At 41.1% G+C, this 14,783-nt stretch overlaps 1 protein-coding gene across 1 annotated transcript in view; it reads left to right on the top strand.

Annotated features, from left to right (window-relative positions):
* LOC120860867 (IQ domain-containing protein H-like) overlaps positions 1 to 14,783 on the top strand; it is a 225,239-nt gene that overhangs the window by 198,602 nt on the left and 11,854 nt on the right. Inside the window, exon 17 of the mRNA XM_040236570.1 lies at positions 8,636 to 8,758. Within this exon, the coding sequence (XP_040092504.1) occupies positions 8,636 to 8,758 (123 nt within the window). The remainder of the gene's footprint in view (positions 1 to 8,635; positions 8,759 to 14,783) is intronic.

Below are 14,783 nucleotides of genomic sequence, written 5' to 3'. Positions count from 1 at the left end.
ATGGCAACCCACTCCAGTGTTCTTGCCTGGAGAATCCCAGGGACGGGGAGCCTGGTGGGCTGCCATCTATGGGGTCGCACAGAGTCGGACACGACTGAAGCGACTTAGCGGCAGCAGACCACGCGCAGGGACTTCTGATCCAGTGTCCTCCACAAATAACCACTTGAAGGCGGAAACAGGATCAGATGAGTCCCAGACGTGTGTGTTTTGAAAATGAAAAGGAGTCACCTAACGGCTTTTTAACTTTTAATTAACATTCTGTCAGAGTGGACATAAATTGTTATCCTTTTCTACCCATTTCTACTGTTCTCTCTCGATGGACCCTCCACACCATAGCTGGTGAGATGGCCAAAAAGGATCATCTCTGGAAACATCTTAAAACAACCCCAGTCATTTATAAGCATTTTAACAGCACATGATCTGTAATGAATGATTAAGTAAAACCTTTTGTGTTAAATTATGATGTTAATAATGATTCTGTCTCCTGTAATTTATTATGAATTCTCCAACGCTTCGGGTTTGATTTTGATAGAATGCAACAACAGCAGAGTTTATGTGATGACTTTATTTTTAGAATTCCTTCTTTGAAGGCACACATTTCCCCACTACTGCTGCTACTGTAATTATGTACAAAACCAATCACTCATTAGAGTTAGGATACATTATCTTCTAGACAGATGAGGCTAAATAAGCAACACATTAATAATTCAGAGAGCAGTTCATTATGCATGTGGATGCCTGCTTCGTAACTGAAATAAGAACCTCATCAGCCTCTGCCAACCCTTAAACAATAGTTCTGTGTTATTGCCACCACATTCAAGTTTACGCTTGTTAAACTGCTACTTGGATTATTTTATCAAACATTCATTTATTGTGGTCCCTTACTGCCGAGAACAGATTTTGGAAGCTCCTTTTTTAAGTTAATGATTTGAGCAATGGGTGTTATTAATTCTCAGAATATTATAAACATGATTAATTTTCAGGCAGAGATTTATTACATAAGGATTTCAACTATGTCAACTGAAATGCATCACTGTCAAAACAAGTATCATGGCGAAAATAGAATATGCTCCACACTTCAAGTGCTGGTGCTCAGAACTAAATCAATTTAAATTGTGGTTGAAGCAAAATTATATTCTCCAGTGAAAAGGAGTATTTCAAGCTTCCTTTATTTAGCTTGAAGCGTTCTTGTTAGATTGTGATTTAGAAAGGTAGTTTAATAAAACTAGACTTCTACCAGTAATATTTTGCCTCCTATTTTTTTCCCCTTTGTTTTCCTAGAAAAGGCTAATCTCTGAAATTCCCACACACTCCAAACTTGGCCAGTGGGAATTTGGAGAGAACAGGACTGCACTGGAAGTCAGGGGCCATGAATCCTGATCCTTTCTCGGGCCTCAGTTTCCTGTTTTGCAAAATAGGGAAGGCCTAAATGACCCCTAGGGTCTCCTGAGGCATTTACTTTTTATGGGGCTTGTATGTAGAGTAGAACTCTGTTTCAAGCCTGACCTAGGCACCCTCATGTACAGTGAGACCTGTGGATGGGGAATTTGTCCTGCAAGGAGACACAGGAAGGGCTCATCCCCACAGCCTTCCATTGAAAGGTCTTTTTCTTGAAGAATCTTTTAGAAAGGTGTAACACTGTTGTGACAAGGTCACATTGTAAGTCCTCACCAGCCACAGCTTAGCTATCAGTCAAAACTTTCAGCCAGAATCAGCTGGAAGTAAGTTCACCTACTTTGTGCCAAGCATTCTGCTAAGCGCAGGGGATATAAGGATAAGTAGTAAAGAGCTCTAAGTTTTGCAAAGGACCAAGATAGGCCAGCATAGAACTATAATGCATATAATAACATGATAATAATATCCAAAATATACTGAGCCTTTACTCCTCACCAGGTACTTTAACCAAATGCTTTACATGAATCTTTCTACAACATAATATATGAGGCAGGTGCTATTATTATGCTCATTTTTAGCTAGGAAGACTGAGATAAGAAATGTTAAGCAACTTGTGGAAAGTCACTCAATAAACAAGTGTGGAAGCCAGAATTATGCCCAGGCTCGTGTGCCTGACCATTGTGCTACCCAACCTGCCTTGTGTTGGCTGAGAGTCAATGATTCAACCCCAGAGTACAGCTTCAGCTCATCCCTGAAGAAATCTCTGGGTGAAGCCATGGAAAAAGTCTTCTTCCAAAAGAGGTTTCATCTCCTTGTGTGAGGAGGTTATCTGCAGACATATTACCATTATCCATGGGCTCCTAATCTGCTCTGAGCTAGGCCAGGACTCAGTGAGCCCTGAATGGTCCAGATGGTTGTGGAGGAGTCTTCTGATGCAATAAAACCCATTTAGATTATGACGCCCTTGGTAAACCTAAATGGATTTTACAGCATTAGAAGCAAGTTGGTTAAAAATGATGCTTTCTATTTGTTATAATTTATATAATGCTTTACACTCTAAATAGATGTGAGCTTATTTAACCACTAAGACCATTAAGGTATGACCTAAATCAAATCCCTTACTATTATACAGCAGAAGTGACAAATAGATTCAAAGGATTAGATCCGATAGACAGAATGCCTGAAGAACTATGGATGGAGGTTCGTGACATTGTATAGGAGGCAGTGATCAAAATCATCCCCAAGAAGAAGAAATACAAACAGGCACAACGGTTATCTGAAGAGGCCTTACAAATAGCTGAGAAAAGAAGATATGGTAAAGGCAAAGGAGAAAAGGAAAGATACACCCATCTGAATGCAGAGTTCCAAAGAAAAGCAAGGAGAGATAACAAAGCCTTCCTCAGTGATCAGTGCAAAGAAACAGAGGAAAACAACAGAATGGGAAAGACTAGAGATCTCTTCAAGAAAATTGGAGATACCAAGGGAACATTTTGTGCAAAGACAAGCGTAATAAAGGACAGAAATGGTATGGACCTAACAGAAGCAGAAGATGTTAAGAAAAAGTGGCAAAAATACACAGAAGAACTATACAAACAAGATCTTAATGACCCAAATAACCATGATGGTGTGATTACTCACCTAGAGCTAGACATACTGAAGTCTGAAGTCAAGTGGACCTTAGGAAGCATCACTACAAACAAAGCTAGCAGAGATGATGGAATTCCAGCTGAGCTATTTCAAGTCCTAAAAGATGATGCATGAAAGTGCTGCACTCAATATGCTAGCAAATTTGGAAAACAGCCATGACCACAGTCCTGGAAAAGGTCAGTTTTTATTACAATCCCAAAGAAAGGCAATGCCAAAGAATGTTCCAACTACTGAACAATTGCACTCATCTCACACACTATCAAAGTAATGCTCAAATTTTTCAAGTGAGGCTTCAACAGTACATAAACCATGAACTTCCAGATGTTCAAGCTGGATTTAGAAAAGGCAGAGGAGTCAGAGATCAAATTGCCAACATCTGTTGGATCATAGAAAAAACGAGAGTTCCATAAAAACATCTATTTCTGCTTTATTGACTATGCCAAAACTTTTGACTGTGTGGATCACAACAAACTGTGGAAAATTCTTACACAGATGGGAATACCAGACCACCTTACCTGCCTCCTGAGAAATCTGTATGCAGGTCAAAAAGCAACAGTTAGAATGGTACATGGAACAAATTCTTACACAGATGGGAATACCAGACCACCTTACCTGCCTCCTGAGAAATTTGTATGCAGGTCAAGAAGCAACAGTTAGAATGGTACATAGAATGGTTCCAAATTGGGAAAGGCTGTATTTTGTCACCCTATGCAGAGTACATCATACAAAATGCCAGGATGGATGAAGGACAAGCTGGAATCAAGATTGCCAGGAGAAATATCAATAACCTCAGATATGCAGATGACACCACCCTAATGGCAGAAAGCATAGAGGAACTGAAGAGCCTCTTGATGAAAGTGAGAGAGTGAAAAAGCTGGCTTAAAACAACAGTCAAAAAATGAAGATCATGGCATCTGGTTCCATCACTTCATGGCAAGTAGATAGGGAAACAATGGAAAGAGTGACAGACTTTATTCTTTTGGGCTCCAAAATCACTGCAGATGGCATCTGCAGCCATGAAATTAAAAGACGCTTTGTTCCTTGAAAGAAAAGCTATGACCAATTTGGACAGCATATTTTAAAAAAAGAGACATTACTTTGCCAACAAGGGTCCATCTAGTCAAAGCTATGGTTTTTCCAGTAGTCATGTATAGATGTGAGAGTTGGACCATAAAGAAAGCTGAGCACTGAAGAATTGATGCTTTTCAACTGTGGTGTTGGAGAATACTCTTGAGAGTCCCTTGGACTGCAAGGAGATCCAGTCAATCCTAAAGGAATCCAGTCCTGAATATTTATTGGAAGGACTGATGCAGAAGTTGAAAGTCCAATACTTTGGCCACCTGATGCGAAGAACTGACTCATTGGAAAAGACCCTGATGCTGAGAAAGACTGAAGGCAGGAGGAGAAGGGGACCACAGAATGAGATGTTTGAATGGCATCACCAACTTGATGGGCATGAGTTTAATAAGCAAACTCCGGGAATTGGTGATGGACAGGGATGCCTGGTGTGCTGCGGTCCATGGCGTCACAAAGAGTCTGATGCAACTGAACAACTTAACTGAGCTTATTTGATCCCCATGATAACCCCAAGAATAATTAAGACATGGGCTTTCATACTCATTTTATAGATTAAAGGAAAGTAAGGCTAAAGGTAAAGGTAAGTGAGCTGCCCAAGATCATAAAGTTAAGTAAGTAGAAAAGCCCAGGTTTTCTGATTGAAGTCCCTTTCTGATGAAAAGATTTTCTGGTTGGTTGTTTAATTTCAAATATTTTATCTTATTTGTGAAATAATTTAGCTTAACAAATATTAATAAGAGCTAGCTTGTTTTTGAGTGCTTACTCTGTGCCAAACACTGTTTCAAGATCTTTATGAACTCATCTAATCCTCGAGACAACACTGTCATCTAAGCTGTCAGTCTGAATTAAAGACAACCCTAGATCATTGGCTGTTTTTGCCTATAGAGACTGCAGACTTGGTTAAGTCTTTTTAAATATAGGTGTATCATGTATGTTCATCTTTATTTGCATTATTATAACACATTTATTAAGCACTTCAGCTAGGAATTTCACGAAGCATCCAGGATACAGGAACATTTGGCAAAGTCCATGTCCTTGAAGAGTTGAAAAGAAATATAAAATAGATAGCACACACACAAAGGAAAACCATGAGGTCTCATTTAAATGCTTTTCGAGTGATAGTCCCTTAACCGGCTGCTGGGGTTCTTAGGAGAAACAATTGTGGACAGGTGGGGACAGAGAACACTTTGCTCAGAACATAGAACTTGGTCTGGCCTTACAGACTAAGGCAGTCACCATGTGACAAGGAGAGGGAGACCCTCTGCAGTGGAAAGGACAGTAGCTGAAGAGAGACTGTGGTCTATTATGAACCAGCTGGACTGGGACAGAGATTACGGGAGGCAGGGAGTGGGAAAAGTGACTGAGAAAGTTGGGGAGTCTTGAAGGCAAGAAGGAGACACTGAAGAGTTCAGAGCATTGACCAATCGGAGTTTGGAAAACATGAAATTATAGTCATAATGCTCAATATCCCAGGTACCAGTTGAGGAAGGAACAGCCTGGAAAATTACATTTGCTATAGGTCTACAATGCTCCCAGGCCCTTCAAAGAAACAGCAACAATTAACAGTAGCTACTGTGTATCAAATACTAGGTGTTTGTTTAATCATCAGAAGTCAGAGAAGTTAAATGACATATCCAAGATCATACATTCAGTAAGTGGCCTAGTCAGGTTTTGATCTTTGGTCATTCTGATTCTGTTTAACCTCTCCACTACTGAATTCTGCTTGTACCTGCACCTCCCTAGTAGGCTGCAATGGTCTGGACTAGGATGGGGATGGTCATGGAAAAGAAGACATTACTTGGAGACATACATCAAATATCCTGGTTTTTCTTTCCAATTCCATATGAATCACAAGCTCAGGTCTGGGAGGAGGGTAATTGCAGTCTGTCTCCATAGAGTGGAAGAAGTCTCAGGATGGTTGCTGTCCAGTAATACTGAACAGTGAGCTCTTCTGCTTCACTTTGGAGCCAAGACGTGCACTGAGCTGGATCCTGGTATCAGATGCCTGCCCATCTCTCTCCCTCACTGACTGGTGCCTGATCTTGGGTTTGCTAGTTTATATACTATAGCAGCATAAGACAAGTTTAGAAGACAAAAATAACCTCAGAATTATCTTGTGAATTCATGGTAATTACCACGCAATTACATGCTCAGTAACCACAATGGAATTTCAGAGTATTTACAGCTCACTTCCACACACAAAAGCTCAGGCTTCTGGACCTTTGCTGTGAAGGCATGAGCATGGCACAGCCTGGCATGGCAGGGTGAGCAGGCGTGGTTGTCATGCTCCCCCAGACTGACTGCATAGCTGAGCCAGAGCTTCTCTTAGCCAGTTCTTGTTACCCTCCAATTATCTCTGCCAGAGCTACATTGTCCTCCAAAAGATGTCCTCTAGGGGCAAGGCCTGGGATGACTGTCCTGAGCTGTCATTTTCTAGAGCATGTGTGACTATCCCGTTTTGTGAATCAATCTCTGTTTCTGCCCCCAAAGCTCTCAGTGACTGTAAGTCCCCTGAATTACATCCTTTGAAGTACCTCTTCAGTCTGAGAGAAATGCAGTCCACTTTATTTCATGTATCTATTCTTTGAAGAAATACTGAACACTAGCATCATGTCCAGCCTGGGATTCAGAAGCCAAACAGTGCCTGCCCTCAGAAAACTCCCAGTCATGAAAGGGCGCCAGCCAGGAGAACAACTCATAATAGGTTAGGGAGATAACAAAGTACAGCTGTGAGACAATAGATGGTCAAATAGATTTTCCTTTGTAAAAGTAGAATTCCCAGTGGCTCTAAGTGGGGACATACCAGTGGGGCTGCACAGATCGATGCATTAGCCTTTGGGAGCCTAACATTTTTGTAGGTGTGGACCCCACTTGTGTGTGGGCTTAATTACTGCTACGGATAACGTGACCATCAGATAAACTATGTAAATGTTGAAGGAAAAGACACAGTATGTGGGGGACGTATGTCACAAAAGATGAACATGAAATCTGTGTGTGTGTCTGTGTGTGAGATGTGGGGGAAAGGATGTTTATTTTCTGCTGGGTACTCGCTCAGTCAGCCGCAGTTCCCTGCATTAGCTCAGAGGCAAACAGGGGGCCTGGAGTTTCACAGAATATAGTGTGTCAGGTCGTTAGGATCCTTGCAACCAGCTGTGAGCCAGCAGCACCCCTTTTCCTTCTCCTATTTCAAGTCACTGCACGCAATCAGGCAGTTGCCCAGCACCTGAGGGTCCCCAAAGTTCAAAATCTGGGCCATGTGTAGCCGCTTTTATGCCGTAAGGTTGGCCACGGCTCTATGAGCAGTTTTCCAAATTTCCATTTACCCAAGGACAAACAGAGATAATTGCCAAAGGCAAATATCACATTTCATGAAGGACATGCTACGAAACTATCAGGAATCAATACTTTCTTTTGTGCATATTAAATTTCCAATATTTTAGGAGATACTGTAGTTGAAATACTTTGGACCTACTATAACCAGTCTCTTTGGGCTAGCTCTCATTCATAGGCAAGCAAGATAAAGAATAGCAATTTCCCAAACAAAGAAAGCAGTTGGAATTAAAGCTCTAGCATTGGTCCCTTCAAGGAGGTGAAGTACACTTAATTATTTGTTGCTGAAGAGCACAGTATGGAAAGGCAGAAGGAATCTTTACAGCAAGAAATCTAGTGAAAACTATTTTAGCCAGGGGACCACGGTTGGCTTCATAGTGATAAGTCATGCTGATATGAGGTGATGAAAGTAGCAGTTTACCTCTCTCTCCAAAACCAACAACCCTCATCTAACCATGAAAAAAAATCAGACACACCTCAACTGAGGGATAGCCTACAAAATACCTGATCAGTACCCCTCAAAACCGTCAGGTGAGACTGAGAAACTGTCACAGGAGACATGACAAACATAAGGTGGAGGGGATCCTGGAACAGAAAATGGGAACTAGGGGAAAATGAACTATATCCAAATAAAGTATGGGCTTAACAGTAATGTGGCGATTTGGTTCCTTAGTCATGACAAACATCATGTACGTGTACTGCATCAATGTGCCGTGTCAAAAGCAGGGGAACTGGGTGTGGGCTATACAGGAATTCTCTGTATAATCTTTGCAATTTTTCTCTTAATCCACCATTATTCTGAGATTAACATTGTATTTAGGGTTTCCCTGGTGGCCCAGTGGTTAGGAATTCACCTGCCAATATAGGGGACACGGGTTCAATCCCTGGTCTAGGAACATGCCACGTGCCACAGAGCAGCTAAGCCCATGGGCCACAGCTACTGAAACCCACGAGGCCTAGAGCCCGTGCTCCACAAGAGAGGCCAGTGCAATAAGAAGCCCATGTACTGCAGTGAAGAGTAGCCCCTGCCCACTGCAACTAGAGAAAGCCTGCGCAGAGCAACAAAGAGCCAGCACAGCCCCCCAAAAAGTAAAGAAATTAAAAAAAATTTTAAGTTTATATATTTTGTAAAAAGTTTGACATTCAGCTGTGTGTGTGTGTGTGTGTTTTTTTTTTTTTTTTCCAGTCACAGGCAACCAGTCGCTGTGCGGTGATGAGCACCCAGCTGAGGCACGACAGTCTCTCTCTGGTTTTTCACTATGTTTTTCTCCAAATGTGTAAGGCCCATGGCATCGGCTATAATATTGAGGTATGAAGGATGACAGTTGGCCAAGATTGGAGGAAATGTAGGCCTGTGGGTGATTTATGCAGCTAATAATTTGGTACCCCTTCAAACAGATGTTCTTTAAACATTGGTTTGACATGTATTTAGAGGAAGGCTGAGTGCTGCTTGGGGACGAGCAGAAAGGCAACTCCACAGAGGGTAGCACTTGGTCCTGGGAAGTTGGTATCTGTCCTCAGACTCATATACCCCATGTTAGTAAAGTAGAAGCCCTGTAGCTCACCGGACTTAGGAGTCATTTAGGGGGACCCTCTCTTCATTTTGAAGCATGTCTTGACTTTCTGACCCCAAAGCTGCTTACCTATGAACATCCTCCTAGTCTGGTTGGGCTGCCATAACAAAACACCATATACAAGGTGGTTTACAGGGCTTCCCTTGTGGCTCAGCTGGTAAAGAATCTGCCTGCAATGTCAGAGACCTGGGTTCAATCCCTGGATTGGGAAGATCCCCTGGAGAAGGGAAAGGCTACCCACTCCAGTATTCTGGCCTGGAGAGTTCCAGGGACTGTATAGTCCATGGGGTCTCAAAGACTTAGACACGACTGAGTAACTTTCACTTCATTTAAATAATGTAAATTTATTTTTCACAGTTCTGGGGCTGGGTAATCCAAGGTGACGTTCCCATTAATTCAGTTCCTAGTGAGGACCCTTCCTGACTTAACAGAGTAACTGCCTCTTTGCTGTGCCCTAACATGGTGAAGAGAGAGCAATCTCTGGTGTCTCTGTAACCCCTCCTAGAAGGACACAGGTTGTATCCAAATGGGGCTTCACCCTTATGGCCTCAATAACCTTAACCATTTCCTTAAAGTCCCTGTTTCCAATACATTCACATAGGGTATTAAGGCTTAAACATATGAATTGGGGTGGGGGGAATGGTACACAATTCAATTCATAGCGTCCTTCTACATACATAACATAGTTTCTTTCCAGGAGGAGTTCTGATAGAAAACAGTTTCCCCCATTTTTAGTTTATTTCTAGTGATATTGATGGCCAGCTGAAGAGTCAACTGTAGTTTTCAGCCTCAGAGTTTATTAGACTTCCATATGCCAGAAGGTGGCTAAATCTAATTTTAGCTATCTGAATCAACTTATTTTATTAGCTTCTAAAATATCAAAGCAGAACAAGCTCTGTGAGTGGGCATATTTGGCAGAGAAGTTCTCCTGTTGAAAAGAAAACATACTCCGTAACTTTATAATGCCCCAAATTATTATTAGAGATTTATTTCTTCGGCTGAAGGCTTTGTACTTGACTGAAGTTCTAGTACCCCTGGGAAAAGTAAAGCACCAAATTTTTAAAGTTATTTATACCTTCATGGCTCTGTGAGTTGATCAGATTCATTTCTAAGAAAAAATCTCAGTACAGGAAACAAGCTGCTATGGCCCGGGAGAACAGTAGATGGTACAGAGGAAGGGATTCCACTGAGGGTGAGAAGAAATGAAGAAAGGGCAGAGAAGCACAGAAGACACAATGGGCGTAGCTTCCAGGTCTCTGGTGCTAAACAATCTATAAAGGATGAAAGATGAAATGGAAGAGAAAGAGAAATATAGACTGAAGGTGATGGAGTGATGGAACAATATGAAGAAGAAAAAGATAACAGGAGAAAATCTGGAGGATAAAATCCAGAGACTGGAACATTCTATAAAAATAAGGTGTGTGTGTGTGTTAGTTGCTCAGTCGTGTCTGACTCTTTATGACCCCACGGACTGTAGCCAGGCTCTCTCGTTCATGGAATTTTCCAGGCAAGAATACTGGACTGCATTTCCATTTCCTTCTACAGGAGATCTTCCCAATGCAGGGATCAAACCTGGGTCTCCCACATTGCAGGCAGACTCTTTACCCTCTGAGCCACCAGGGAAGCTTCATAAAAATAAGGTAGGAGGAGATAAACAGAAAGAAAAAGAACAAATAATAAATAAAGCTAAAGAAGAGATGAGAAATTGAGTCATGAAACTCTGAGGCAAGAAGGAGACATGTGACTACTTGGAAAAATTGCAAATTCTCTAGCAATGACCTTACTCTATTTTTCCTGTGAAGGATCCACATCTTTTCAGACCCTGGGATCCATCCCTGGTCAGAAGTGTCTACTTGTTCTCGCCATTGCATTTTCTTGGAGAGGTATTTAAACAAGTCCCTACTATGTGCTGGCACTGAGCTAAGCACTATTATATTATTATCTCTTTAATCTTCTGTAAGAAGTTGCTATTTCAGCCATATTACATGAGGAATTTGTGCTTAAAGAGTTTAAGCCCTTTCCCCAGGCCACACAGCCAAGCATTTTATGGAATGCTTTAATCCACAATTGTCCATAAAGTCAAATATGATTCTTTTTCTTACATCAGAATACCTCCTATGCACCTTTTTCTCTCTAAAGACTGTTTCTCACTAACTATGTATGTTTCTAAAACATTATTTCTAATCTGTTCCAAGAATTCTGAGATCCATTTCAAATGAAATATTCCACCTGGGTATTCCTTATGTATTCTTCAGTGGAAGAAGCAGAGACTTCTCCATAACCCCCTCAACTGTCTCTATTTGACAAAGGAAAAAAAAAAGATATGTATAACAATGAACTTCCCTAAAATTTTATTGCCTCCTTGGGTTATTCTGAGTCTATAAAGAAGATCCCTTACCCTAATTCCAGTGTTACATGTGCTATCTCCTTTCCAAGCATGTGTGGTCAGTTGCTCAGCTGTGTCCGACTCTTTGTGTCCCCATGGACTATAACCTACTAGCCTCCTTTGTCCCTGGAATCTTCCAGGCAAGAATACTGGAGTGGGTTGCCATTTCCTACTCCCGGGTATATTCCCAGCCGAGGGACTGAACCCACATCTCCTGCATTGGCAGGCAGATTCTTTTCCATTGAGCCACCTGGGAAGCCCTACCCGTTTCCACTCTTGATCAAATTTAATGTGGCAACAAGCAATATTAATAATGCCTCAATGTCATTGCTACCAAAAGAATCCTCAAAAGTCCTTATTCTCAACATTAAGTTCTTCTTCCCATTATCATCATCGAATTTCACATGTTGTTTTTGGTCCAAAATCTCAGGGGTGAAAAGGGGAAATGAGATCACCCTATGAGTTTATTTTTCCTTGCTGAATATTGGAAGGAAGCATTGCTGAGTTTGTAACCAGCTCGGTAGGTCTCATTCCTGGTATTTCTGTAATGCTACAAAATACCCCCACTGATTTCCTAATGAAATGAACTTGTAATGAAAGCCATACGGAGAAAAGTGTCACGTTTACTGCCTGCGACAGTGTGGTGGGCTGGTCTCACACATATATAGGCAATGTGCCATGGTCCTACATGACTCCACAGCCACCAGCAGTCACTTCCTCAGGCCAACGGATTGTCGTGGTGGCTGATCAAAATGTTCTCACTCTCCTCCTTTCACGCACATAACAGAATTATACCTCCTCCACCCTCTGCTAGTGAAATATGAATGGAAGTGATGTATGTCTCTCTGTGCCTTTAAGAGCCATTCCATGAGCCACCATGCCCTTTTTCCTGCCTTGGAAATCCTGGAAGCACACTGAAATGGAGCCTCCGTCAGCTCTGATATCCCAGCGGGGACCAGAGATCCATGCTGACCCACGTGGGAAATGAAGTATGAGCAAGAACCAACTTTTTTGTTACACAAACTAGTAATTGTTTGTTTGTTTGTTTTAACTACTGAAGCATAACTTAGCCTACTTGATTGATTCAGAAATTAGTGTCAAGAAAAGGATGCACTGCAAAAAGAAAAGAAGGATTATTACTTCACCATGTAGTCAGTACAAAAAGTAATAAGATATTTTACATTTGCGTACCAAGTCAGGGGTTGAACCTGGGTCTCATGCATTGCAGGCATATTCTGTACTGTCTGAGCCACCAGGGAAGCCCCAGAAAAGGGCACATTGCCTTGGGGAAACAAACCCTATCTCCCATTTGACAGGCAGGGATATTCCCCACTATTCTAAAGAGGAGAGCGTGAAAGCTGCAGTACACTCAATTATGATTACTAAGTTTTCAAGTTCTCAGTTCCCCCATGTGTCTAGTGGCTGCCATGCTGGACAGCACAGTAAAGGATGCAAGACAAGATCATCTAGTCAGTAGTTCTTAGCCATTAGAATGACTGCCCATTAGAATGGCCTGAGTGAGATTTAAAACGTACAGATGTTCAGGCAAGTTTGGGAATAAGGAGAGGCAAGTGAGGCACTTACCCAAAGGACCTCAGTAATAAAGAGAAATTTAATAATGTAATGCAAAATGTTAAAATTAATTCAAGAAATCCATGATGAACAAAATATCAATATTTCAAATAAAAATATACTGATGTTTTCCCTTTGCCTTGGGCTCTAGTATGGCTTAGTGTGGCACTGTACCCAGGGCCCAGAACAATTAAATCAGTATTTTTAGAGGTAGGGTCCAGGCATTAAATTTTTAAAGCACTCAGATGATTCTAATATGCAGCCAGCATTGACCACCATTCTAGTCCATTGTCTATTCTAATGCCTAGATTTCCTGATAAAATGGAGAGTCAATGGGGAGTTGCAATTCTGGCATGTGGTATCTTTTACCAAATCCCCCAAATGTAGTTTTTTGTGTTTTTTTTTTCTGCACTTCTAGTGATGAGAAGTCCACAGCTTCATGGGACAGCCATTTCCACTATTGGACAACTCCAGAATTAGCTTTTGTTTATTTGAGAAAAAAATGTTAAAAGATAGTTTTCCAAAAAGGATAAAATCACGCCTCTCATACAAATACAAAACTACACACATGATAAAGATTTTATTTAAGAGAGAAGAATTAGGCAGATTTTATAATCAGACAAGAAAGAATTTTTAAAAACCTTACATCTTTATAGATCATGACTATTGAAATGAAAATGTAAATGGAGGCAAAGTTGATTTTTCTACATGAGAAGCAGGAGAGAAAAATCAACTGAACCTCTACCAAACTGGATAGAATTTCTCAGTCACTTGTAAAATATCTCCCATAGAATCAAGGTGTGATATAGACAGTATATAGCTTTCCTCTGAAGTACAAATTATTTTTCACACAACAAACTGCTTCCCTATATTTTTTATCCATTTCTCTTAGAACAGTGGTTTTTAAATTTTGATGTGCATGAGAATCACATGAGCTAAATTGCAGATTGGAAAAGGAAATGAAAGCAAAAACAAATAAATGCTGCTGCTGCTGCTAAGTCACTTCAGTCGTGTCTGACTCTGTGCGACCCCGTAGACGGCAGCCCACCAGGCTCCCCCATCCCTGGGATTCTCCAGGCAAGAACACTGGAGTGGGTTACCATTTCCTTCTCCAATGCATGAAAGGGAAAAGTGAAAGTGAAGTCACTCAGTCGTGTCCTACCCTCAGCGACCCCATGGACTGCAGCCTTCCAGGCTCCTCCATCCATGGGATTTTCCAAGCAAGAGTACTGGAGTGGGTTGCCATTGCCTTTTCTGAACAAATAAATGGGACCTAATTAAACTTAAAAGCTTTTACACAGCAAAGGAAACCATTGACAAAACAAAAGACCATCTGCTAAATGGGAGAAAATATTTGCAAATGGTATGCCAAAATATCCAAAATATATAAACAGCTCATACAACTCAACATGAAAAAAAAAAGAAATTGATTAAAATTTGGGCAGAAGACCTGAACAGATATTTTTCAAAACAAGACACACCGATGGCCAACAAGCACATGAAAAGATGCTCAACATCATTTGTCATCAGAGAAATGCAAATCAAAATTATAATGAGATATCACCTCATACCCATCTATCATCAAAAAGAGCACAAATAACAAATGTTGGTGAGGATGTGGAGAAAGGAGAACCCTCATACACTGTTGGTGCAAATACAAATTGGTGCAGCCACTGTGGAAAACAGTATGGAGGTTTCTCAGAAAACTAAAAGTATAATTACCATATGATCCACCAATTTCACTCCTGGGTAGAAAACACTAATTTGAAAACATACACGCACCCCAAATGTTCATAGCACCA

The sequence above is a fragment of the Oryx dammah genome, unplaced genomic scaffold (assembly GCF_014754425.2).
Source record: "Oryx dammah isolate SB20612 unplaced genomic scaffold, SCBI_Odam_1.1 HiC_scaffold_11209, whole genome shotgun sequence".
NCBI lineage: Eukaryota > Metazoa > Chordata > Mammalia > Artiodactyla > Bovidae > Oryx > Oryx dammah.
Note: the sequence above shows the minus strand (reverse complement) of the source record. Positions and strands in the feature narration are given on the sequence as shown.